The sequence below is a fragment of the Giraffa tippelskirchi genome, chromosome 3, assembly GCF_054371585.1.
Source record: "Giraffa tippelskirchi isolate mGirTip1 chromosome 3, T2T-mGirTip1v1.2.pri, whole genome shotgun sequence".
Taxonomy (NCBI): Eukaryota; Metazoa; Chordata; class Mammalia; order Artiodactyla; family Giraffidae; genus Giraffa; species Giraffa tippelskirchi.
In genome coordinates, this window is record NC_137277.1 from 154,143,167 (window position 1) to 154,168,372 (window position 25,206).

At 44.8% G+C, this 25,206-nt stretch overlaps 2 protein-coding genes across 9 annotated transcripts in view; one reads left to right on the forward strand and one right to left on the reverse strand.

The window, feature by feature from the left end:
* Nucleotides 1-3,284: 3,284 nt before the first annotated feature.
* METTL21A (methyltransferase 21A, HSPA lysine) lies at nt 3,285-12,930 on the reverse strand. Of its 7 annotated transcripts, none has more exons than XM_081578160.1 (4): nt 12,882-12,930; nt 11,856-12,035; nt 10,291-10,402; nt 3,285-4,988 (listed from the first exon to the last, which is right to left on the reverse strand). In XM_081578160.1, the coding sequence occupies exons 2-4, from the start codon at nt 12,000-12,002 to the stop codon at nt 4,591-4,593; spliced, it is 657 nt and encodes a 218-aa protein (XP_081434286.1). In that variant the 5' UTR covers nt 12,003-12,035; nt 12,882-12,930; the 3' UTR covers nt 3,285-4,590. The 7 variants fall into 7 exon arrangements, with proteins under 7 accessions (XP_081434286.1, XP_081434285.1, XP_081434288.1 ...); XM_081578159.1 differs by having other exon boundaries at nt 12,872-12,930; XM_081578162.1 differs by having other exon boundaries at nt 12,867-12,893.
* The window catches only part of LOC145541502 (protein bicaudal D homolog 1-like), a 43,275-nt gene continuing 30,993 nt past the window's right edge, over nt 12,925-25,206 (forward strand). Inside the window, exons 1-2 of one of the 2 annotated variants that reach the window (XM_081578165.1) lie at nt 13,044-13,668; nt 14,529-14,651. In XM_081578165.1, the coding sequence (XP_081434291.1) occupies nt 13,327-13,668; nt 14,529-14,594 (408 nt within the window). In that variant the 5' untranslated portion in view covers nt 13,044-13,326 and the 3' untranslated portion in view covers nt 14,595-14,651. Of the gene's footprint in view, nt 13,669-14,528; nt 14,652-25,206 lie in introns of those variants that run through there. The other variant, XM_081578167.1, reaches the window with a different exon arrangement.

A 25,206-nucleotide genomic window follows, 5' to 3' on the forward strand; every position in this document is an offset into this window, starting at 1 on the left:
TAATGTCCTCATTCTAATTTTTTAACTTAGTTTTTTAAAGTAATATGTATATTTGGAAAAAAACAGTACAAATGGGTGAGTTTGTATATCCTTTTAGTGACAGTCACTAAATGTACACACAAATGTAAATGTCTTTTCTCTCCTTGTCCCTTTTGTATATAAATGGTGCTCTATTCCTCTGAATGTGTCTTGGCAATAGTTGTATTTAACTATATGTCTATCTACCTCAGTCTTAACAGGTGTGAAGTATCCCATTGTATAGATACAGCACAGTTTATTTAACTAGTACTCTCTTTTTGGACCATGTAGTTTGTTTGAAACTGCTGACTGTTAAGATATACACAAGTTAGTATAGATGTATGTACAAGTTAGTGTATCTCCAGGATAGATACCAAAAAGTGGAAACTTATTAAGTATAGTTTTCTTCATATTTGGAGTTTGTTTGCTAAGCAGTATTAAGAAACTGCTAAGTTTTTAAAATGTCATATTCATTAGAATTTTTTATGTCAAACTGCAGTCTCTCTTTTCATAAATATTCAAAGAAAAATTTGAAGTAGCAGACTAGCCTAAGGTTAGTAGTCCTTCCTCTTCTCATTTCTGTTATACTGTTTTCCCTTCTAATCTTCCTGAGCAACAGTTGTCCTCAGCTAGGAAGCATTCAGCGATGCCATCTTTTTTAGTGTTAAATTTTAACCCTTCTCTGGTTGTAGGAAGAAAAGCATAATGTGATTTTAAAGCAGAAACTTCTGAGCTAACAAGTCCTCGATTTTTGAAGTGACAAAAAGAGCCCTGAGGACTGCCCTACTTTTCCTGGCAGCTCACGTCAGTGGTGAGAGAACCCAAGTCTCCAGTTTCCAACGACACAGAAATATACTCACTATAGCGTCTCACCTCATTCTTGTAAAGCACTTGAAAATGCTGCTTCTGTCTCAGCAGAGGTTGTGGGAGCCGAAACATGACTTTTTCTCACACTAAATCACATGTCTATTTCACCAACTATATCTAGGACCTCGTACCAGTTCAGTTAAGTCAGTCATGTCTGACTCTCTGCGACCCAATGGACTGCAGCACGCCAGGCTTCCCTGTCCATCACCAACTCCTGGAGCTTGCTCAAACTCATGTCCATCGAGTTGGTGATGCCATCCAACCATCTCATCCTCTGTCATCCCCTTCTCCTCCTGCCTTCAATCTTTCCCAGCATCAGAGTCTTTTCAGATGAGTCAGTTCTTCGCGTCAGGTGGCCAAACTATTGGGAGTTTCAGCTTCAGCATCAGTCCTTCCAATGAATATTCAGGACTGATTTCCTTTAGGATAGACTGGTTGGATCTCCTTGAAGTCCAAGGGACTCTTACAAATAGTAGTGCATTAAAAGTGATTTTTAAAAGAATCTTAATAAATTGTTTCAATTCCCTGGCAAGTCCAGTGGTTAAGATTCTGCCCATTCATTGTCAAAGGTGTGGGTTCAATACCTGGTCAGGGAACTAAGATCCCACAAGCTACATAGTGCAGTCAAACAAATAAGAAATTTAAAAAATTAAAGTGCTTGAATTTTAAGAACAGTATCTTAAATTGATATTTTTGTTTCTTGATTTTAAAAATGACTGAAAATGCTTCCATCAACCACCATAAACTAAAAGCATAGATTAAACAGAAATGATGCTGGAACTGAATCTTTTATGTAAGTTCATAACAATTTTGTTACTGAGAATATGCTTTACATTTTGGTATCCCTGAGAACAGGCAATTTAATAAGGTAACTGATATGTAAAGGAATATGTATTTTTCATGAGTATATATTTATTGAACAACTTTTATGAAGAGGACACTTAACACTTGAAATATAAAATGAGGTACAGTCCTTGCCTTGCTGGAGCATAAACTGTACTTGGAAAGATGATGAAACGTTTCAGACAATGTTACTCTGCCCTCAGTTTTCAATCTAGTGTTCAGTTCATTTACATAAAGTTTTTTGATCAATTATAATTCTGACCCTTGAGTACGAAGAATAAATGTACTGTTAGAAACTGTTGGAAACCATGGCTTCAGATGGTTCTGTCATGAACTAAAGCAAGATACCCTTAAGAGGGATCTTAGAAACAAGTGTACTTTAGAGTTTTAGTTCTAAAAATCTCATGTATATTTTAACTCAGCATCTTGGCATTTGATTTTAACTGGGAAAAAAAAGTTACTGATACCCACTGGCTGTTAACCACAGAACAGTTAAGAAACTGAGCAATGTGAGAATCAAGGCTTAGTACAGTAGGTCTAGAGGAAACTAGATTTCCATCTTTGAAGACAAAATAAGCACACTTAAAATGCATATTTATGGGATAAATTAATCCTTTTCTCAGAAATAAAAAAAAGTCACAACTTTGTTGACATTTATAGTGGACCAGATATATTCTTACACCCCCTCCCTCTGTACACACCCCTGAAGCACTCATTTCCCAGCTTCTGGTAACATCAGTGGCTGATGGCGCTCAGCTGAGTCTCTCAGGAATTGTCTCTACCCCACGGTTAAGCCCCTTGGATCCAATGACTGACTACACAAGGATTATGTCCCACCCCCTTGCCTCAACACCCATTTTCTGGCCACCCCAGCTCTGAATTCTGCTGAGGGCTTTCCCACCTGCATCCCAACCCAATTTCTCCCTCTTCCCCAATCCTGCTAATTTTACTCCCCAGAGGTGTTGGTCTTAAAAGCATTCTCATTTAAACTTTCTGAACCTTAACCTTCAACCCTGAGTCTATTTCCCTGGGGAACTGGACCTGTGACATTTTGAACCCAAAGCCAAAAAAAAAAAAAAAAAATCACTTGATTTTCACTTAGACAGCTGAGCTATTCCTGGTGAATTTTTCTCACCTTTTCTTCTATTTGTAGGACAAGGGGAAAAAATTACCTTCCACCATTTCTGATTCTTAGTGTTTTACAGAAATGTAAAAGAACCCAATCAGCTTACTTCACTTGGCAGTGCATGCAAGCACTCTACTGCCCCCCCCCCCACCCCATCCACACCCACAGACACTCTCATAGCTCTCTCCAAAGTCAGGGATGTTCAAGCAAAGGAGCTGAACTCCAATTAATATATTCATTTCTAGTAACATACCTAGATGGGATTGGCCTTTCATTATAGTGTTGTTAATATTACAGGGCTTTTATTTTACTTGTTCTTAAAGATGTTCCAGGTACAGTACTGGCATTTTATGGATTCGGTTATCTGTGGATATTTCCATTTCATGTGCATTTATCAGAATTGTGTTGAACTGGTACATCACAATGCTCAGAACTTTAAATTCACCTTTATTAAAGTAAAACCTCTATCTAACCCTCTGTTTAAAATATGACACATCCAAAATAGTCATTAAAAGGTTAAGAGGGAGGAGGTCTTGTTTCTAATGTTTTACAAAGAAATCTATCTCTAGTATGAAACATCATACTGAGATTATAATATTCTTGTGGTCTAAATGTTTCAGCTGTTGTTTAAGCTTTTACATTGTGGGGGAAAAAAACAAAAGGGCAGGGTATGTGTGTGACTTCATAAAGTCTATCCAAGGTAATCATAAAACAATGTTGCATCAATCAATCCAAAAATCAATACCCTCTAACTGTAATGTGTCTTTTCCATTCAACAAATATTTGGTTATGATATACTAGATACTGGGGAGACCATAATGAAAGAGGCAGAAGCATTCCTGGCCCAAGAACTGTACAATCTTCTGGGGCACACAAACATTGAATAAACAATTACAAGTACAATGTGGAAGGAGCTGAGACTTAGGGAGTTAACCTCCCATGGAGGGATAAGGTCTAAAACTTTTTCTTTTACTGTTATCCTGTGCATCATGAGGAGGCAGGGAAAGCCTACAAAACAACATTTGAGAAATACAAAAACATTCGAGCAAGGGTAAAGCTGAAGGGAGATACTACAGCTTTTGATTTGAAGAAGATAACCTGTTCCCAGCACACAGAGGTCCAAGATTTTAGGAGCTTACCAAAAAGTAACTAAAATTTTATTTTTATTTACTCTTTTGTTTATATTCCTAAATCTGAAATTACACCAAAAAAGCATATGAGACCTCAGAAAACTCAACATCCTAATCTGTAGTAACCAAAAGTACTTGAGGCCTAAATATATCAGACAAAAGATTTCAATAGTATTAACAGCTCAGGTAATGTACATTAAACTTGTCTTATACTCAGAAAATTAGAAAACTGGGATAAACACATGTCTTACAATGCGTTTTTAATTGCTGCATGACCTAGCCTCACCACAACAAGTTCTTTATACCAACCCTTCATCACAGCATCGGTGGAAATTATTTATTGAGAGGGAGCATACAGGATACAGAAACAACACAAACCATAATCTCACATTTTCCTTTAATGTTAATTGAATTTCCGAGTTAGTAAAATATAACTAAAGAATGGGACAAAGTGCTGCTTTGTTTTAAAACTGCACATTTGCTTTGTCTTTTGAGAACCTTGGGTTAAACTTGTACAGCGGGCTACTTTATTACATATGATTATATTCCCCACGTAAGACCTTAATTGATACACTCAGTGACAACATGCTTATAAATCAGAACCAATTATAAGTCCTCTCTCAGGCATCTCCTCTGTGCTTTGTAAATATGTACGTCTTTTTCAGAATCATAGTGAACCTTACTCACAGTAAATTGCCTCTCCAGCATTGCTAAGAAGTTGTAATCCCGTTCATAGCGAATTCGGCAAGCTAAAAGAACCACAGAGTGGTTGCTACAGAGATGCTCCAATGTTTGAAGAAGATCTGTGAATGTTTCTTCTAAATATACGATATCAGCTCCAAGTATCAGGTCAAATTCTCCAGGTGAAAAACTCCCCAAATTTTGTCCCCAAGTCAGCTCCTTAACAACAGCTTTGGGCTGGATATGGGGTGGTAAATTGGCTTGAACGTTTGATTTAAGAAACTCTAATGCTATTTTTCGATCCGTGATAGTCACGTGAGCACCTAGAATGTGGGACAGAAAGTAATGCGCACATCAGTACAATTAATAAGTAGAGGGGTCAAGTTAAACATCAGGGTGAGCGTCTCTACACATTTCACCTGATACATCAGAACAATGGCCAGAAGCTCCTCCTCTATTGCCTGCGGGTAAACATGAACCTTCGGTCTGCCTCTGTGACTTCTTACTGTTTGCAGAAGTTATGCCTATTAAATACAAAGTCCCCAAGTGATAAGCTAGCTGATGCTTCTGAATTCTGCAGGCAGAAGTGGCCCACCCTCCATAGATGTCTACCATTATACTTCATTCATTAGGTTACCATCTTCAAGTCAGTAGGCTTCAGGGCAAAATGGAAGCCAAAGATGCATAATCTGGGCGCAAACGATTATGAAGACAGCAAGATACTATAAACACAGAGAGGCTCCTTTCTGGGGCTAAAGCTTTAAAAAGAAGCATGGAAAAAATTAACTGGCTACTAAGAAATTTCAATCTACCTCTACTTATGCTGTCAGGAAGCAGCCAATCTATATGTAATCATGCAATTTATATATAATTATGGAAAAATGGTAAAGTTAAAAATCACAAGATTGTATTACAGTCCTGTAGGTGAAATAATGTTCTCTATGTGCTAAGTTTCTACAAGCAGTGTGTAAAATTAAGGAGGCAGTATTGTATTAATCTGTTTCTTGTGGGTTGTTTACAATGAACTAAGAGATTCAACTTTTTGAACCACTATGGCAGAGAGAAGTCTGAACTGGTAGTTACCCTTCAGGTGAAGCAACTACGTAACGTCAGCCCTGAAACACCTCATCTACTTTGCATTAACACTATCATACACATAATCCCGCTTGGTTTTAACCCTGTAAATTCTAAAACATAAACACTACATTTCCCTCTTTCATAAATTATTTCTCATCTGCATCCTTCAGTCTGCAATCTTCATGCGTAATCCCCCAGAGGATCCCAGAACAGCTGTTGGCAGCACCATTTCAGTACAACTTATACTGAAGGTTTCTTATCTTGACATAACATATTAGCATATATAATTCAGTTGGACATGTGACTCAATCCTGAGTGTGATACTGTGAAAATGTGCAAGTTGACAAGATGCATGCACCTATCACTGTTGCTAGACAGAATGCTGCCTGGTGAGTAGAATTCAGTGATATTTTCCATCTCTCCCAGTAACAAGCCTTTTCCTGCTTTGACCTAGAACTTTACCTCTGGACTTCCTAACGGTCTACAGAGCACTCTGCTGTCAGCACTGGAGTGATGTGGTTTTCCATATGTCACCTCAGTGTTCACGTTAATAGCTCTTAGATGTAGACCTCCTCGAATGCCTGCCTCAGAGGTTTCTGAGGCTACTTCTGACCTGCCAAGTGTGCCACAAGTTTCAGTAGACTCTTATTGTCAGTTGACCATTCCCCAAAACGTCCACCAATTCCATAAATATCCAAGTGGCTGCCATCAGCCATGAGACAAAGACCCCTGCCGTCACAGAATCTACATTTAAGTGAGGGGAGAGGCAGCAAGGGGCATTTTTAAAAGTCGGATATCCAGTGTGTTAGTTGGAGGTACACACTAAGGAAAAAAAAAAAGCAGGAAAGAGAGATATAAGACATCAGGAAGTAAGACAGTTGGTTTGAAAGGGAAGGCCTCACTGAGAAGGTAACTTAAGTGGGGGAATAACCAAATGCATAGGCACATGTATGCAATCACAATTATAACTATGATTAAAATATGGATGGAGATTCCTTTAAAAAACTAATAATAAAACTACTATGTGACCCAGCAATTCCACTACTGGGCATATACCCTGAGGCAACCACAACTGAAAAAGACACATGTGCCCCAATGTTCATAGTAGCACTGTTTACAATAGCTAGGACATAGAAGCAACCTAGATATCCGTCCACAGACAAATGGGTAAAGAAGCTGTGGTACAAAAATACAATGGGATATTACTCAGCCACAAAAAGGAGTGAATCTGAGTCAGTTCTAGTAAGGCAGATGAATCTAGAGCCTGTTACAAGAGGGAAGTAAGTCAGAGGAAAAAAAAATATCGTATATTAACAAATAAATGGAATCTAGAAAAATGGTACTGATGAACCTATTTGCAGGGCAGGAATAGAGACACAGACATACAGAACAGACTTGTGGTCATAGATGGGGAAGGACAGGGTGGGATAAGTAGGAGAGTAGTCCTGAAACATATACGTTACCATATGTAAAACAGATAGCCAGTGGGAAGCTGCTGTAAAACATAGGGAGCTCAACCCAGTGCTGTATTTCAACCTAGAAGGGTGGGATGGAGTGGGCAGTGGGAGAGAGGTTCAAGAAGGAGGGGACACATCTATATTTATGGCTGATTCACATTGCTGTACGCCAGAAACCAACACATTATAAAGTAATTACTCTTCAATTAAAAATAAATTTAAAAAAATATGGGTGGAGAAAAGGAAAAGAAGGAAACACACCAAAATGCTAATGGTAATTATGTTGTCAAGTCATGAACAACCAGAATCTTTGGTGGGCTTTTCTTTTTTTTTTTAGACTGCTTCTAGGGCTATTTTTGTAATAGTTATATCATTTTTATAACAGTAATTTTCCTGATTTTCTAGTTCATCTTTCATTCCAAAGCTATTTGGGCATCTACTGTGTGCCAGCTGCTGTATTAGCGCCAAGGACACAGAATGAGACACTGTCCCCTTCCTCAGGAGCCTCAGCCTGCCAGGAGAGACAGAGACATGGAACAACTGCCTAGAGTCAGACGTGACAGAGCTGGGGGGCAGAGGGGACTCCGAGCACCGGGGCAGCAGAGAAACGAGGCAGCAGTCACTTCCAGGGCAACCACAGGCACACCGTCTGCCATTCTGTATTCTCGTCCCTCCCAGAGGCCCCATCTTTTGTGGCAACAACTAACCAGTCCCTCGCTCCAGGATGGTCTTTGAAGAACCTTATCCTGGCTTTCCCAAGCCCACAAATTCAGATTTCCAGATCGGAAACAAACATGCAGAGGGGCTATGAACACTTGCTGAGCATTTACTTTGTGCCAGTCAATGACCTACAGATGTCTACGCATGATCTCATTTGATCCTCGCTGGGCAGTGAATACGGTCATTATCACCATTTTATTGGGAAACTGAGGTTTAGAGACTCAGCAACTTGCCCAAGGTAACACAGCTAGTAAGAGTTAAAAGAAGTCAGAGGCAGTGGAGTGCTTACTTGTGGCTGGGGGGTGGTGAGGGAGTGGGCAGGAGGGAGTATTGGGAGTTTAGGATCAGCAGGTGCAAACTATTATATGTGGGATGGATGGCAGCAAAGTCCTACTGTGTAGCACAGGGAACTGTATTCGGTATGCTGTGACGGAGCATAATGGAAAATGTGTATATATGTCTGGGTCGCTTTGGTGTGCAGCAGAAGTTGTCATGACATTGGGAATCAATTATGCTTCAATAAAATTAAATTGAAAAAAAAAGAGGTCAGCTCCTAGTGGGCCTCTAACCCTGTGCACATCACCACACTCTGTCTTGACAGCAGTGAGGAGGCCCTCGTTCTCAGGAAGAGACAGAAGAAACCTCATCTCTCCATCCAGTTAACTCCTCTCAAGTCACCAAGACAAGGGTTAGTGTTGCAGAAAGAACTCAGGCTGCTGTATCCGACAAGCCTGGTTTGAGTCTCAGCTCGACACTGATCGGGACTTCAGAAAGCTGGTTAATTTCCCGGAACTTCCAGCTTCACTGGCAAAATGAAAATTTTAAAACATACCTAACATATAAAGGGATGATATAAGGTTAATGTGAGGAGAACAAAAGGGGGTAAAAGTGAGGGCCTCCCCGATGACTGAAAGTGCTGTGACATCAGACACACTTGTGTGCCAAGTCGCTTCAGTTGTGTCCAGCTCTTTGCCATCCCATGGAACTGTAGCCCACAAGGCTTCTCTGTCCATGGGATTCTCCAGGCAAGAATACTGGAGTGGGTTGCCATTCCCTTCTCCAAGGGATCTTCCCAACCAAGGGATGAAACCCACCTCTCTTATGTCTCCTGCATTGGCAGGTGGGTTCTTTACCACTAGTGCCACCTGGGATGTCAGACAGATGGACCTAAATCAGCTTTTAGGTACATACTTCCACCCACCACCCCTGCCTATGCTCCCCATCGGAAGGCAAAATCTAAACAGAGAAAGGAATACTGAAAAAGATATGTTACCAGAAAAAGAACAGGACAAAAGTGGGGCTTTAGTGAGTCCTCAAGTACTTGTACGCACATGATGGAATTCTAGATCCTGACCACCCCAGTGTGGTCTGAGGACCAGCAGTTTGGGCATCACTGTCATCACTTGGGAGCTCATGAGAAATGCAGGCTCTTGGGCCCCACTCCAGACCCAGGGAAGCAGAAACAAGAGCCCCAGTTGACAATACTGAAGTGAGGAATAGTATATATTGTATCTTAGAGGCAGGTCTACCCAATTATCGAATAGCTTGAACTGCACAAGCCAGAAGTTGTAGAAAAGAATCAAAAACTTTGTCAACAGTCAACTCTTGGTCAACAAAGAGTCAATGAATTATGAAATGGAAATGAAGCTTAAAAATGCTCTAGGCCTAAATTAACGTCTGTATGCAAAAAAACAACAACCCACAAACCTTGACATCAAGTCAGAACTACGTACTGTTTAATAGAAGATGTCAGTTCAAACTGCAGGGGGCCCAGCCCTTCCTAAAAGGAACAAACCACCAAAGATTCCTCAGCAACAAAGGTAAAAGATTTTCTGCTTTCCTTAGTTCCTTGGGGTAAATCTGAACATAGAGACAGGGATAGTGGTTTAGTTGCTAAGTCATGTCTAGCTCTTGAGACCCCATGGACTGTAGCCCGCCAGGCGCTCCTCTGTCTATGGGATTTCCCAAGCAAGAATACTGGAGTGGGTTGCCATTTCCTTCTCCAGGGGAACTTCCCAACCCAGAGATCAAACCTGCGTCCCCTGCACTGCAGGAAGTCAGTACCTAAAACTGTAAAAAAAAAAAAACTACATACATGAATAACAATTCTCTTTGAACACAGTCTCCTTAAGATCATCACAGAATTGAACAGGGCAAAGCAGTCTCCAGTGAGAATATAAATAACGGGATGAGAAAGAGAGAGAAGGAATAAGCCGTCCTGGAGTTGTGAGCATAGCCGTTGTGGCCCGTGACGCATAATAAGTACAAGGAGAAGGACAGTAACCCAGTAAGAGGGAAACTAACAACAGGTTTGTGTCATGAAAAGGCGACCCCTCCACTCACACAGGAGGGAGCCCTGCGTCACACTCACCCAGCAGGGCAGCCACTATGCCCACCAGCCCTGTGCCAGCACCCAGCTCCACAGCAGAGCAGCCCCTGAGCTCCACAGTGCCCATCTCCAGATACGTGGCAAGAACGACAGCCTGAGTCAAAACACAGTATGACAGTTAAGGTCAACGAGTGCTTTAGGATTTCCAGCAGGCTCCGTGCTCCAGGAAGTTACCACACACACCCCCCTCCCCCCCACCGCAAGGCTCAACTCCCAGCTTAACAGCACCCACGGGAACCCAGCTGCTGCTGGCAGGGTCACCTAGAGCAAGCATGGATACTGAGTCCCACAGCTCAGCTTCCCCTCAGCCCCACCGGAGGCCCTTAGGGGGACAGCAGCAGTCAGTGATTCTGTCCACCCAAGACCGGGTCCTGCTGAATCTGGGAAGGTTAACTTCTGTGTCACAGCACTCTGACATTCGAGATTTACAAACCCATTCTGGCAGAGCTGACATGAACAGTCTCTGTGATTTGGCTTAAGGAATGTCCAGTTCCTAAACCGAGTTCAACTCAGCAAGGCCACAACCAAAGGGGACAAGCAGAGCCCTACTAAGGCTCTCGGAGCTGCATCCCTCTCTCCCGCTTTCCTGAGCCCCTAACACTCATCACCCCACAGCGACCGGACATCAAGGGGTAAGTTTAAGATGAAAGGTTGGACTTGATAAGTGAGTTAGCATTTGCAAACAACTCTAAAAATCAATGTATGCTCTTAACATCATTTTAATTTTTCATGGCCACATACTATTAGTATACCGAGCAATTCCTCTTCTTGGTGAGACTGAAGGAGATTCACTCATTCTTCACTATTCTGTATATTTATTACAATTTCTGAGAAAACTTTTCTTGTAGTTACCTTGGACTAGATTCCTAGAAGTAGTACTACTGGGTTACAGATATATCAATATTTTGAATCCCTGAATGTTTCTGACACCCCTAATACAATGTTAAGATTGTAAAACTGTTTCTATGCCAATCATTTATCCAGCATTCACTGAATCCTGAGTTCCCACTGAATCCCAGGTGTGGCTAGAGGCTGAGGGCAAGAGTCTGCCACAAGCAGCTGAAAGAACAGGGCTGGGGAGAGGAAAAAGCAATTACAGTGTCGTTTTTTGATCATGACAACTATGGAAAACTTAAAGAAAACACATGATCCTCCTTTGGGGCTTTGTCAGTTACATTTTCTTTGTGCAATGTTAAACTTAACTGAAAAACTAAGTGTCCAAAGCAGCTAAGGGCTCCGGTGGCAAGTCATTTAATTTCTCTCAGCTTTCTTTACTCACCCTTAAAATGCAATCTATTTTGTGGGGCAGGGGTCAGGAAAATGATTCTAATGGGTAGAGGTTTTCTGGGGATGGGGTGTGGTGATGCAGTGTTTTAAAACTGAGCATAGTGGTACTTGCAGCACTCTGTGAATTTACTTTAAAAAAGAAAACTGAGTGAAAAGTACAGTATATGAATTACAAGCCAACAAAGCTGTTACTTTTCAAAAATAAGAGCAGTCTTATCATCAATTGCTGATGTTTTCAGAGGCCTCCGGGGCTCACTTACCGCGTCCCAAACCACCGCTGCGACTCCCAGTTGCTTCCAGTCCTGCCGGATCTTGATCGTGTGGTTTGCAAAGAAGAAGGTGGCCAGAGGCTTGTGGAATCTCTGCAGCCCCATCTCCGCGGTCTCCGCATAGGGCACCAGGGCCATCTCGCTCCCGCCCAGTTCTCCGCTCCCTCCAAGCTATGGGGCAAAAGAATCCTGAGTGAGGCTCTAGCCAGAAAATGCATAAGCTCTTTAGTAGCTCCAAATGCTCAAAGCCAGTTGTTACAAGTTCAAAAGAAGAAAGAGTTGGGGGCAAGTCTCTAATTCCTTTTGCACGGCCCTCCTGGGAAGTGAGATTTCGTTCTGAATTCATGCCAAAGGTGCTGGCTGCCCTATACACTCAGCTGTAACCACTCAGTGAATTCGCAGCGCGTTAAGAGTGAGCGAAGTGGAGGTGACAGCTCAGGGCGCAGAGAAAGTAGCGCTTTCTAAACCGCCTGGGCCCGCGTGGACTGCGGCTCGCAACCCGCCGCGGTCGGCGGGGCATCTATTGTTTTGTATTGGTCTCTCCTCGCTCCCTCTCCCTCGGTGCGTTCAATGGCGACCACCACTTCAACCTGGGGTTAACGTTGTGATTATCCTGCTTTATGATACCAGCTGGATATACACGGTCTACGCAGATGCATTTCCTGGAGACTGAAAGTGAAAGACACTGGGGGATTCTGAATCACTCGCGGGGAGCGGGACCCTGGGTCCGGCATGGAGTCGCCCCCCCCACCCCGCGGCTGGGAGCCGTCCCCGGAGTCGCCCGACCCCCCAACCCCAAACAGGGGCGGTGGACAGGGACGCACATCTTTCCCCCGGGCCCCGGGGCTACGGGAAGCGTTGGGGTAGAGGCGGGAGCCTGGACAGGGGCCACCCGCTCGGCCCGGCCTCACCCCGCCCCGGGAGCGCCGGAACCTCCCCGCCGAGGGCGCGGCCAGCACCCCGGGGGCCCGGCGGGCCACACACTGGGGCCGGCGGCACGACCTTGCCTCTACTTACGGCTCCGGAGACGGCCTCGCGTGGCGCGCGCGTCGCTTTCCCCGCCCCCAAGGTCGGCGGCGGAAATGACCGGCTTTAAAGGGCCAGAAAGCGGGTAGACCGACCGGCCTGGCGGGGGCGGGCGGCCGGCGCCGGGCCACCCGTTTCCGGTCCCCTGCCTTCCCAGAACGAGCAATCCCTGAGCGCCGGCGACGCGGAGCGGCTGGTGCCGTGTGGGGACCCAGAGCGGGGATGGCTGGGCGGAGGCGGGGGCGGGGCGGGGTTCCCGCTGCGTGAGTGCACAAGGTATCCGCGCCCCCAAGTCAGTTTCTCTGGCTGCAGAGGGTAGAGCTCGTGGGGGACCCACGCTGTCTAAATCGGTGCATTCTATAGCGACCACCGCAGACACGATCCTGAACTTAACCTGGGCGGACTCGATACTGAACTTAAACTGAGCATTAACGGTATGATTATCCCGCTTTACGATACCCTCTGGATATTCACTATACCCTCTGTTATTACTGCCCCACCGTCATCGCCAGTATTAGATACAAGTGACATTCGCAAAGAGCCAGTGAATATCTACAACCTTAATGCCATAATCCGGGACCAAATCAAACAGTTGCAGAAAGCCGTGGACCGGTCCTTGCAACTGTCTCGTCAAAGAGCTGCAGCACGGGAGCTGGCCCCCGTGATCGCTAAAGACAAGGAAGCCCTAATGGAAGAGATCTTCAAGCTCAAGTCCCTACTGAGCACCAAACGGGAGCGGATCGCCACACTGAGGGCGGTGCTGAAAGCCAACACACAGGTGATCTCATTCTACTGGTGAGCTAGGCTAGCCAACACCAGTTTATGCCTAAGTGTTTTCAGTGTCCACTACCATCAGGATGGGGGGAGGAAATGGCAACCCACTCCAGTATTCTTGCCTGGAGAATTCCATGGACAGAGGAGCCTGGCGGGCTACAGTCCATGGGGTCACAAAGAGTCGCACACGACTAAGTGACTAACACTACTACACTACTGGATATACACCGCTGGAGATGCGGGGGCGCGGACGGCGTGGGTGCCACCGCGGCCGGGGATGGCGAAGCCACCCTCCTGGCGCTGGACAGGCGGTGAGTCCACCTGCCAGTCTATGTGCGAGTTCTCGCGCTCGCTTTTGTGTGTGTACGGTTTTAAAATTTGTGCGCTTGCTGGTTTTTAGTTTCAAGGGTGGTCAGTTAGCGGGTGTAGGAGAAAATTAGCCCCTAAGAATACGTGGTCACCCATCCGTCCTCGTCTCACCAACGTGAAGTCCGAACTGGTGAATTCGCGCGCTCGGTGGCTGCCGAGTGGGAAACGCGAGAAAGCCCTTCGCGGAGCCCGCACGTGGCTCCCCGGCCGGGGCTGTTGCTAGTGGCGGGACGCGCGGTCAGCCGGCATCCGGTTTCCTTCCTCCCGTGGCCAGAAGGTCAGCGCACCCGCATTGGGGGGTACCCGTTCTTGAGGCGAAAGTTGCTCAGAGTGTGGCATCTGGCCGCAGGCCCCTGGGAGGGGCGCGGTTGGAGTGAGCATCCAGGAATGTGACTGCGCTGGGGGTTGGAGGGAGGGGGGCGAAAATGGCCAGATGAGGGCTACCCTCCTTCTCCCTGGAAGGTTTCTTTTTTCCTCTTGGATCTTGACCCCCAGACCCCGCAACCCACCCGCCGCCGCTCTCTCGCAGCGAGTCTCAGCTCGACCTGCACATTGGAATAAACTGGAGCGCTTTTCAACCCTGCAGTGCTGGATGCTGCCACTGCAAAGTCTTAGCTGGTAAGCGGTGGGGCCAGAGCAATCCTTTTTTTCAGAGTTTCCCGGGTGATTCGGGCCCGCAGCCTGGACCACCATCCCTCACCCCGCACCCCCACCCCCTGCCCCGCTTCCTATTCCTCTCGCATCCGGCAGGGGGCGTGCTCTGCTCTCTGTCCAGACTTCCTTAGAAAGCTGGGACCCTGGGCTGCAAAAGTGACTTGAAGAACTTTCAAGGTCCCCAGTGAAAATCTTTTCCTTTTTTCTTTCCTTTCTTTGCTTTGCTCAGTTATTCCTCACTAACTTTTTTATATTAGTAGCATAAAACTGGCTGCCAAAACTGGCAAGAAAGTGCAAGGATTCCCCAAACACTCCCTGCCCCCAAACACTCCCTGCCCTGTGCCTAGCCTCCCCCGTTATATCATCTCCCACCAGAATGGTACATTTATTACAACTGATGAACCTACTAACACATCATTATCACCCCAAGACCAGAGTTTACACATTAGACTTAACTGTTGTTGTTGTCAGTTCAGTTCAGTTCTGTTGCTCAGTCATATCTGACTCTTTGCGACCCCATGGACTGCAACACGCCAGGCCTCCCGGTTCATCACCAACTCCTGGAGTTTACTCAAACTCATGTCCATCCAGTCAGTGATGTCATCCAACCATCTCATCCTCTGTCATCCCCTTCTCTTCCTGCCTTCAATCTTTCCCAGCATAAGGGTCTTTTCAAATGAGTCAGCTCTTCTCATTAGGTGGCCAAAGTATTGGAGTTTCAGCTTCAGCATCAGTCCTTCCAATGAATATTAAGGATTGATTTCCTTTAGGATGGACTGGTGGGATCTTCTTGTAGTTCAAGGGACTCGCAAGAGTCTTCTCCAACACCACAGTTCAAAAGCATCAATTCCTCGGCGCTCAGCTTTCTTCACCGTCCAACTCTCACATCCATACATGACTACTGGGAAAACCATAGCCTTGACTAAATGGACCTCTGTTGGCAAAGTAATGTCTCTGCTTTTTAATATGCTGTCTAGGTTGGTCATAAATTTCCACCAAGGAGCAAACGTCTTCTAATTTCATGGCTGCAATCACCATCTGCAGTGATTTTGGAGCCCAGAAAAACAAAGTCAGCCACTACTTCCACTGTTTCCCCATCTATTTGCCATGAAGTGATGGGACCAGATGCCACAATCTTAGTTTTCTGAATGTTGAGCTTTAAGCCAACCTTTTCACTCTCCTCTTTCACTTTCATCAAGAGGCTCTTTAGTTCTTCTTCACTTTCTGCCATAAGGTTGGTGTCATCTGCATATCTGAGGTTACTGATATTTCTCCCAGCCATCTTGATTCCAGCTTGTGCTTCCTCCAGCCCAGCATTTCTCATGATGTACTCTGTATATAAGTTAAATAAGCAGGGTGACAATGTACAGCCTTGACGTACTCCTTTTCCTATTTGGAACCAGTCTGTTGTTCCATGTAGAGTTCTAACTGTTGCTTCCTGACCTGCATACAGGATTCTCAAGAGGCAGGTCAGGTGGTCTGGTATTCCCATCTCTTGAAGAATTTTCCACAGTTCATTGTGATCCACACAGTCAAGGCTTTGGCAGAGTCAATAAAGCAGAAATAGATGTTTTTTCTGGAACTCTCTTGCTTTTTCAATGATCCAGCGGATGTTGGCAATTTGATCTCTGGTTCCTCTGCCTTTTCTAAAACCAGCTTGAACATTTGGTAGTTTAAGGTTCACGTATTGTTGAAGCCCAGCTTGGAGAATTTTGAGCATTGCTTTACTAGCGTGTGAGATGAGTGCAATTGTGCGGTAGTTTGAGCATTCTTTGGCGTTGCCTTTCTCTGGGGTTGGAATGAAAACCAACCTTTTCCAGTCCTGTGGCCACTGCTTAGTTTTCCAGTTTTGCTGGCATATTGTGTGCAGCACTTTCACAGCATATCTTTTAGGATTTGAAATAGCTCAACTGGAATTCCAGCACCTCCACTAGCTTTGTTTGTAGTGATGCTTCCTAAGGCCCACTTGACTTCACATTCCAGGATATCTGGCTCTAGGTGAGTGATCACACCATTGTGATTATCTGGGTCGTGAAGATCTTTTTTGTATAGTTCTTCTGTGTATTCTTGTCAGCTCTTCTTAATATCTTCTGTTTCTGTTAAGTCCATACTATTTCTGTCCTTTATTGAGCTCATCTTTGCATGATATGTTACCTTGGTATCTCTAATTTTCTTGAAGAGATCTCTAGTCTTTCCCATTCTATTGTTTTCCTCTTTTTCTTTGCACTGATCACTGAGGAAGGCTTTCTTATCTCTCCTTGCTATTCTTTAGAACTCTGCATTCAAATGGATATATCTTTCCTTTTCTCCTTTGCTTTCTGCTTCTCTTCATTTCACAGCTATTTGTAAGGCCTCCTCAGACAGCCATTTTGCTTTTTTGCATTTGTTTTTCTTAGGGATGGTCTTGCTCCCTGTCTCCTGTACAATGTCATGAACCTCCATCCATAGTTCATCAGGCACTCTATCAGATCTAGTCCCTTAAATCTATTTCTCACTTCCACTGTATAATCGTAAGGGATTTGATTTAGGTCATACTTGAGTGGTCTAGTGGTTTTCCCTACTTTCTTCAACTTAAGTCTGAATTTGGCAATAAGGAGTTCATGATCTGAGCCACAGTCAGCTCCTGGTCTTATTTTTGCTGACTGTATAGAGCTTCTTCATCTTTGGCTGCAAAGAATATAATCAGTCTGATTTTGGTGTTGACCATCTGGTGATGTCCATGTGTAGAGTCTTCTCTTGTATTGTTGGAAGAGGGTGTTTGCTATGACCAGTGCGTTCTCTTGGCAAAACTCTATTAGCCTTTGCCCTGCTTCATTCTGTACTCCAAGGCCAAACTTGCCTGTTACGCCAGGTGTTCTTTGACTTCCTACTTTTGCATTCCAGTCCCCTATAATGAAAAGGACATCTTTTTTGGGTGTTAGTTCTAAAAGGTCTTATAGGTCTTCATAGAACCTTTCAACTTCAGCTTCTTCAACATTACTGATCAGGGCATAGACTTGGATTACCGTGATATTGAATGGTTTGCCTTGGAAACGAACAGAGATCATTCTGTCGTTTTTGAGATTGCATCCAAGTACTGCATTTCGGACTCTTTTGCTGACCATGATGGCTACTCCATTTCTTCTAAGGGATTCTTGCCCACAGTAGTAGATATAATGGTCATCTGAGTTAAATTCACCCATTCCAGTCCATTTTAGTTCGCTGATTCCTAAAATGTCAACGTTCACTCTTACCATCTCGTTTGACCACTTTCAATTTGCCTTGATTCATGGACTTAGCATTCCAGATTCATGTGCAGTATTGCTCTTTACAGCATCAGACTTTGTTTCCATCACCAGTCACATCCACAACTGGGTGTTGTTTTTGCTTTGGCTCCATCTCTTCATTCTTTTCGGAGTTATTTCTCCACTGATCTCCATAGCATGTTGGTGTTGTACGTTTTATGAACTTGGATAAATGAAGATACTTACCCACCATTATAGTATCACACAGAGTAGTTGCACTTCCTAAAAATCCTCTGTCTTCTACATATCCATCCATAATCTTTGGCAGCCGCTGATTTTTTTTTTTTAACTCTCCTTTTTTTTTTAAACTCCAAAAAGTTTTGCATTTTCCAGGACATCATATAGTTAGAATCGTACAGTATGTAGCCTTTTGCTTAGTGTGCATTTAAGGTTCCTTCATGTCTTTTCATTGTTTGGTAGTTTATTTCTTTTAAGTGCTGAATGACACACATTCCATTGTATGGATGTAGTACAGTTTGTCCATTTACCCACTAAAGGACAGCCTGGTTGCTTCCAGGTTTTGGCAGTTATGAATAAAGCTGCTATAAACATTCCTGTACAGGCTTCTCTATGGTCATAAGTTTCCACTTCCTTTGGGTAGGGAACAAGGAGCATCACTGCTGAGTCACATGGTAAGAGTATGTTTTGTTTTATAAGAAACTGTCAAAGTGTTTTCCAAAGTGACTGTACGATTTTGCAATCCCACCAGAAATGAATGAGCGTTCCTCTTGCTTCACATCCTTACCAGCATTTGGTGTTGTCAGTGTTTGGATGTTGGCCATTCCAATGGGCTTATAGTGGCTTCTCATTGCTGTTTTAATTTGCAATTCCCTAATGACATGTGACATGGAGCATCTTTTTTCCCCCAGTTTTATTGAGATATAATTGACATATAACTTTGTATTAGTTTACAGTATACAACATAATGACATATATTTACATATTTAATATTGCAAAATGATTATCACAGTAAGTAATCTCACATGTTACAATTTTTTTCCTTGTGATGAGAACTTAAGATCTGCTATCTTAAGTTGCTTCAGTCATGTCCGATTCTTTGTGACCCCATGGACTGTAGCCCTCCAGGCTCCTCTGTCCATGGAATTTCTCAGGCAAGAATACTGGAGTGGGTTGCTGTGCCCTCCTCCAGGGGATGTTCCCGACCCAGGGATCGAACCCTCGTCTCTTATGTGTCCTGCATTGGCAGGCAGGTTCTTTACCACTAGCACCACCTGGGAACCCTCTAGGTGGATTTTATGGTAATTCTGTTCTATTTTTAATTTTTTGAGGAACCTCTATACTGTTTCCCATAGTGAGTGTAGCAATTTACATTCCTACCCACAGTGCACAAGAATTTTCTTCTCTCCACATTCTCACCGACACTTGTTATCTCTTACCTTTTTGATAATAGATATTCAACCAATAGCTCATTGTGGCTTTGATTTGCATTTCTGTGGTGATTAGTGATGCTGAGCACCTTTTCACATACCTATTTGGACCTTTTTAAAATCTGATTGTTTTCTTATAGTTAGATTTTAAGAGTTCTTTGTATATTTTGGATAATACTCCTTTATTAGGTGTGTCTTTTGGAAGTATTCTTCCAGTCTGTGGCTTGTCTTTTTATTTTCTTGAGTGTCGTTTGCAGAACAGAAATGTTTAATTTTAATGCCAGTTAGGCTTATCAGTTATTTCTTCATGGATCATGCCTTTGGTATTATACCTAAAACATCATCACTATGCTCAAGGTCTTCTAGGCTTTCTCTTATTTTATCTTCTAGGAGTTTTATAGTTTTGTATTTTAATTTAAGTCTGTGATCCATATCAAGTTAATTCTTGTGAAAGGTGTAAGTCTGTATCTAGAATTATTTTTTCCATGTGGATGGCTAGTTGTTCCAGCACCATTTGTTGAAAAGACAGTTTTATTTCTCCCTTGTATTGCCTTTGCTCCACCACCTGGGGATGGGGTTAGGGACCGCCTCTATCTGGAGCCCTGTCACTGCTCCTTTTCCCTTTGCTAAAGACCTGCAGACCCCAGATGAGGGTGCTTCCTAACCCCATTCCCCGGTGGAGCAGAGCCCCAGCCAACCTGTGTAATACGTGAACCACAAGTGAGAAATAAACCTTTATTGAGCTCACCATTGAGACTGGGGGTTGTTATTACAGTATAATGCAGCATAATGTTATATTACAGTAATGTAGCAGAAGATGCCAGAACACAAGTGTGAAACAGATGGAAATTTCAAAACAGGGAGAAGTTTATAGTGTGGGTGGGTCAATTTCAGTAAAGGTGATCCTTTTTGGGAGCTCTGCATGGGGCTTCCCAGGTGGCACAATAGTAAAGAACCCACCTGCCCATTCAGGAGACCTGGGTTCAATCTCCTGGAGGAGGAAATGGCAACCCACACCAGTGTTCTTGCCTGGGAAATTCCATGGACAGAGAAGCCTGGTGGGCTACAGTCCATGGGGTCACAAAGAGTCGGACACGACTGAGCACTCACACACCTCCCACTCTCCCTTATTAGCATCAGCATCAACTGAGACTACTGACTGCCTTTATCCAACTGTGATTCTAATGCTTGAAGACCATTTTCCTACTTGGGACAGTATTGTGGGAGATGTGCAAAAAGGTAGATTCCCTTTCTGGATCATTTATAATTCCAAAGTGCAGCTCATTCATAATATAACAGTCTCTAGATCTGTGTGATTTTGCTTATAGCAAGGTGGCTGGGCTTCATTCCCTGGTCATCTCCTGGACCCAAACAAATAAAAGGGACCATGCTTGGTCATCTCCTCCAGGTCCATGGTTCCCCATGTACCTTTAGTCTATTGGACCCTCATACCCACTCACCCCTTGTAGAGAGCAGAATTTAGGGTAAGGTAGAATATAAATAAGTATACCCAGGGCCTTTTAATTTATAGCTTTTTATTTTTATTCCTGTGACTAAAACTGCCTTTCCCCAATCTTATGACTCCTCACTAGAGAATAATGGTAGAAGGGAGCTTATTCTTTTATCCCTCCTGTTTTCTGGAACTGGTCCATATACAAGGTCACAGCAGATGCAGCCACCCTGGTACAGTGTGATCCTGCCCTGGACCAAGGTGCATACCCAGCTTGGGTTGGGCAGATAATTCCCTCTGCAGATCGAGAATTCAGGGTGGCTACTGATCATCTCTTGTTATTATCCTTATTAGTTCAATATTTATTTCTTGTTTTGTTGGTAGCAGTCCCCTTTTGCTAATGGTCAAGAGCCCACCTTCTGGGGCCCGAGAATCTGGGTCATATCCCAGCTCTGCAACTTAGTTTCAATTAGTTGTGAGACCTTAGCTAAGATGTGTTCACCTGTGGCTCAATTTCCCCAGCTATAAAGAGGGGATAACGTGCTGATTCAATTAGTAAACAAGGGCTTCCCAGGTGGTGCGAGTGGTAAAGAACCTGCCTGTCAATGCAGGAGACATAAAAGACGCAGGTTCAATCCCTGCGAAGGCAAGATCCCCTGGAGGAGGGCACGGCAACCCACTCAGTACTTTTGCCTGGAAAATCCCCATGGACAGAGGAGCCTGGCGAGCTACAGTGCACAGGGTCACAAAGAGTTGGACTTGACTGAAACTATTTAGGACGCAAGGTAAGGTTAAAATGAGTTGTCTAAAGTACTTAAAACCGTGCCCAGCAAACAGTGAACTTCATGTAGCATTTGCTCTTACTCTTCTATGTTTGGGGTGGGACTGATGTCAGCCTTGACTCCAGGACCAGGCGCGTGGCCCCAGCCTGACCAAAGAGTATTTCCTTCCATCTGGTGGGTCAGAAGTAGGCATGTGACCAAAGCTGGGCTTTCCTGTGGCCAATCCTGATACTTGCTGGGACTCTCGGAGAACCAGAGGAGGACAAGAAATCCGAGTCCTGTGAGTCGTCTGGTCCCAAGAGGGCTGAACCAGGCGGGACTGGAGCTCTCGCAGGGGCCAGTGGAAGAAGAAGCACCTCTTGTGGTGCCGAGTGACCACCTGGATCCAGTGGGCCAGAAATGTTTGGTTATTTGAGCCGTTAAATTCCCTAATTAGCTTAAACGAGTTTGAGCTGCTTTTTCCCTTTCGTGTCCCCTGCAGAACGAAAACTGGAGAAGGCAATGGCTCCCCACTCCAGTGTTCTTGCCTGGAGAATCCCAGGGATGGGGGAGCCTGGTGGGTTGCCGTCTATGGGGTCGCACAGAGTTGGACATGACTGAAGCGACTTAGCAGCAGCAGCAGCAGCAGAACTAAAACAATCCTGATACATTCAGTCTGGGCTGGTTCCTTGAACAAAGGAGAAAAAGCCATGCCCGTCAGGGCCATCCAGGGTGCTGGGTATGGAGAAGCCAGGCCTCCAGATGGTCCTCCAGGTCCTGCTGCACCTGGGCTCCCAGGGTCTACAGGACGCCAGTGTAACCTAATAGTAAAGCTCCCTTTTTCGCTTTAGTTATTGTATTTTCTGATGTGTTTTTTTAGGAAGTAAAGTAAACAGAAAATAAACATTCTATAAGGTCCTCGTATATATAATAGGGCTTCCCTTGTGGCTCAGCTGGTAAAGAACCCACCTGCAATGCAGGAGACCTGGGTTCGATCCCTGGGTTGGGAAGATCCCCTGGAGAAGGGAACAGCTACCCACTCAGGTATTCTGGCCTAGAGAATTCCATAGACTGTATAGTCCATGGGGTCACAACGAGTCAGACACTACTGAGCAACTTTCACATGTATAATAACTTGCTATCGTATTTCCAAACAACAAATATGATCCTAATAGATGGACTTGTGTTTGAAAGACAAAAAGTCTCCTCTCTACGCTCACTGTCGGCAGATGACTGGAGTCCACACATGTGTGCTAAGTCGCTTCAGTCATGTCCAATTCTTTGTGACCTGGACTGTAGTCCACCAGGCTCTATCCATGGGATTCTCCAGGCAGGAATACTGGAGTGGGTTGCCATGCCCTTCTCCAGGGGTTTTCCCAACCCAGGGGTCGAACCTATGTCTCTTACATCTCCTACACTGGCATGCAGGTTCTTTACCACTAGCACCACCCAGGAAGCCTCCCCTCCCACCTTGATAAATATGTTGGCGAAACGGAAGTGTGATCTCTGGTTGCATCTTTCTTGTCCACTCTAGGATGAAAAGCCCACCCAGCCCTAGGACTTCTGTCTCCTCTCCAGAACTGGGGAGGATTGCTCTCCAACTTTTTCCACCAATGGCTGCTCCTTTTTGCCTTCAAACAAGTCCAAGAATCCCCTGTTATCTAAAAATTCAGGATTTTAAGAGTGCTGCAGGCTTGCCTCTGCCTGTAACCTGCCTACTGTTCTCGGCGCCCAGCTGACATGTTCTGTTCTCTCAGAGTGCCTCTGGCCAGCGCCAGGTCTTGGCTCTGTCCTGGCACCAGCCTTCTCTGGACATTGGACTTAAAGACGTCCTTTCCTCTAGGACATCAGGGCACCAGTCTCTGGTGTCGCCCTTCTGCCACCAGGGTCTTCCAGGCTGCTGCAGCTTCTCAGAATGCTGGCCTTTCTTCCTACGCTCTTGCCTACTTAGCCTCTCTACTGCAATTTCAGGGTTCAGTGTATTCAAAATCACCACTTCCGCACAAGCAGTGCTCTGCTTAGCAGCTCGGCTGGGCAGTGGAAGAGTGGGGGGCTGGGACTGCAGGATGTGGACTCCCGCTTCCACTGGTCCTGAATCTCACGACCTTGGGCAAGTTACTACCATGCCTTGAGCTGCAGTTTCCTCATCTGTAGATGGGGTTGATGATAATACCCACCTCACAGGATTGCTGCAGGCACCAAGAGGGATGCTGTATGGAAGATCTCACTGAACACTTTAATGCATGGTATTGAGTATCTAGGGTGAAAAATTAAGAAAACAGGCTTAGAGTCAAAGGCCTGGACTTTACTGCTGGCCATGTCCTTTCCTAACTGTAGGACCTTGACTTGTGAATTAGCATTTTGTGAATTTTCCTCATCTGCAAAAGGGACGTCTTATCATGACCCTGCCAGCTTAATGGGAAGAGGAAGGTGGTAACCAGACGCTCAGTGCTTTGACCAGTACCTTGCACACAGGAAGTGTTTACTAAACATCTGCTGTTACTTGTTTCATCACCCTTATCTGCTACCCCAGCCTTTTCCTAGTTCACAGGATCTGTAACCTTCCTTCCTTTCAGTGCCCATGTCCTGCAGTCTGTTTCATCGGTGCTCATGTGATCTCAGGTGGCTTCGGAGACCAAGGTGTGTTCAAGGCACTGGCTTGGTGGTGCACATCCAGGAAAGAAGCCTGTGGTTTCTGTCTCCCCCGTCTCATCCTGACATCCTCTTCCGCCTAGGCTGCTTGCGTGGCGTCTGCCTCTGACCTGAGGACACTGTGAAGTCTTTACATGATTTGTCTGAACTTGATGTGTAACTGGCTCTTATTGTTTCTTCCTAAACACTTTCCTTCTTAAGACAAACCCCTTTGTCTGTAGACTGGCCTCCTGGTCTCCTGTCTGCCACCAACATCAGAACACACTGGGCAGCCCTGCTGGTGATTGAAACATTCCAGTACTGGCTGCAAGTATGTATGTGTCAACCCCAATCTCCCAGTTCATCCCGTTTTGCCCTTGTTTCCTTTGTATCCATGTCTATTCTGTACCTCTGTGTCTCTAGTTCTGCTTTGTAAAATAAGATTGTCTATACCACATTTCAGTTTTTTATAAGCCACCCAGTTGGTGTACTTTGTTATGGCAGCTCTAGGAAATGGTTACACTGACTTCATGGGCTGGAGCCTTGGCTGAACCTAAGCTGCTGAGAGTGAGCTGCCTGAGCTGGCTTCTTGAGAGTGGTCTCCTGGCTGGCTGACCTGCTGCCGTGCCCATGGGTCAGTGTCCTGCCAGGTTGTCACCCTACCACCCTCCCATTCTCAAGGTGAAGTGTTAGTCGCTCAGTCATATTCAACTCTTTGTGACCCCATGGACTGTAGCCTGCCAGTGTCCTCTGTCCACAAGATTCTCCAGGCAAGAATACTGAAGTGGATTGTTATTCCCTTACTCAAGGGAATCTTCACAACCTAGGGATCGAACCCAGGTCTCCTGCATTGCAGCCACCAGGGAAGCCCCAGTATTCTTGCCTGGGAATTTCCATGGACAGAGGAGTCTGGTGGACTACAGTCTGTGGAGTCACAAAGAGTTGGACACAACTGAGCAACTAATACTTTCACTTTTCTGGTCCCCTTCTCAAAGCCCACTTCTA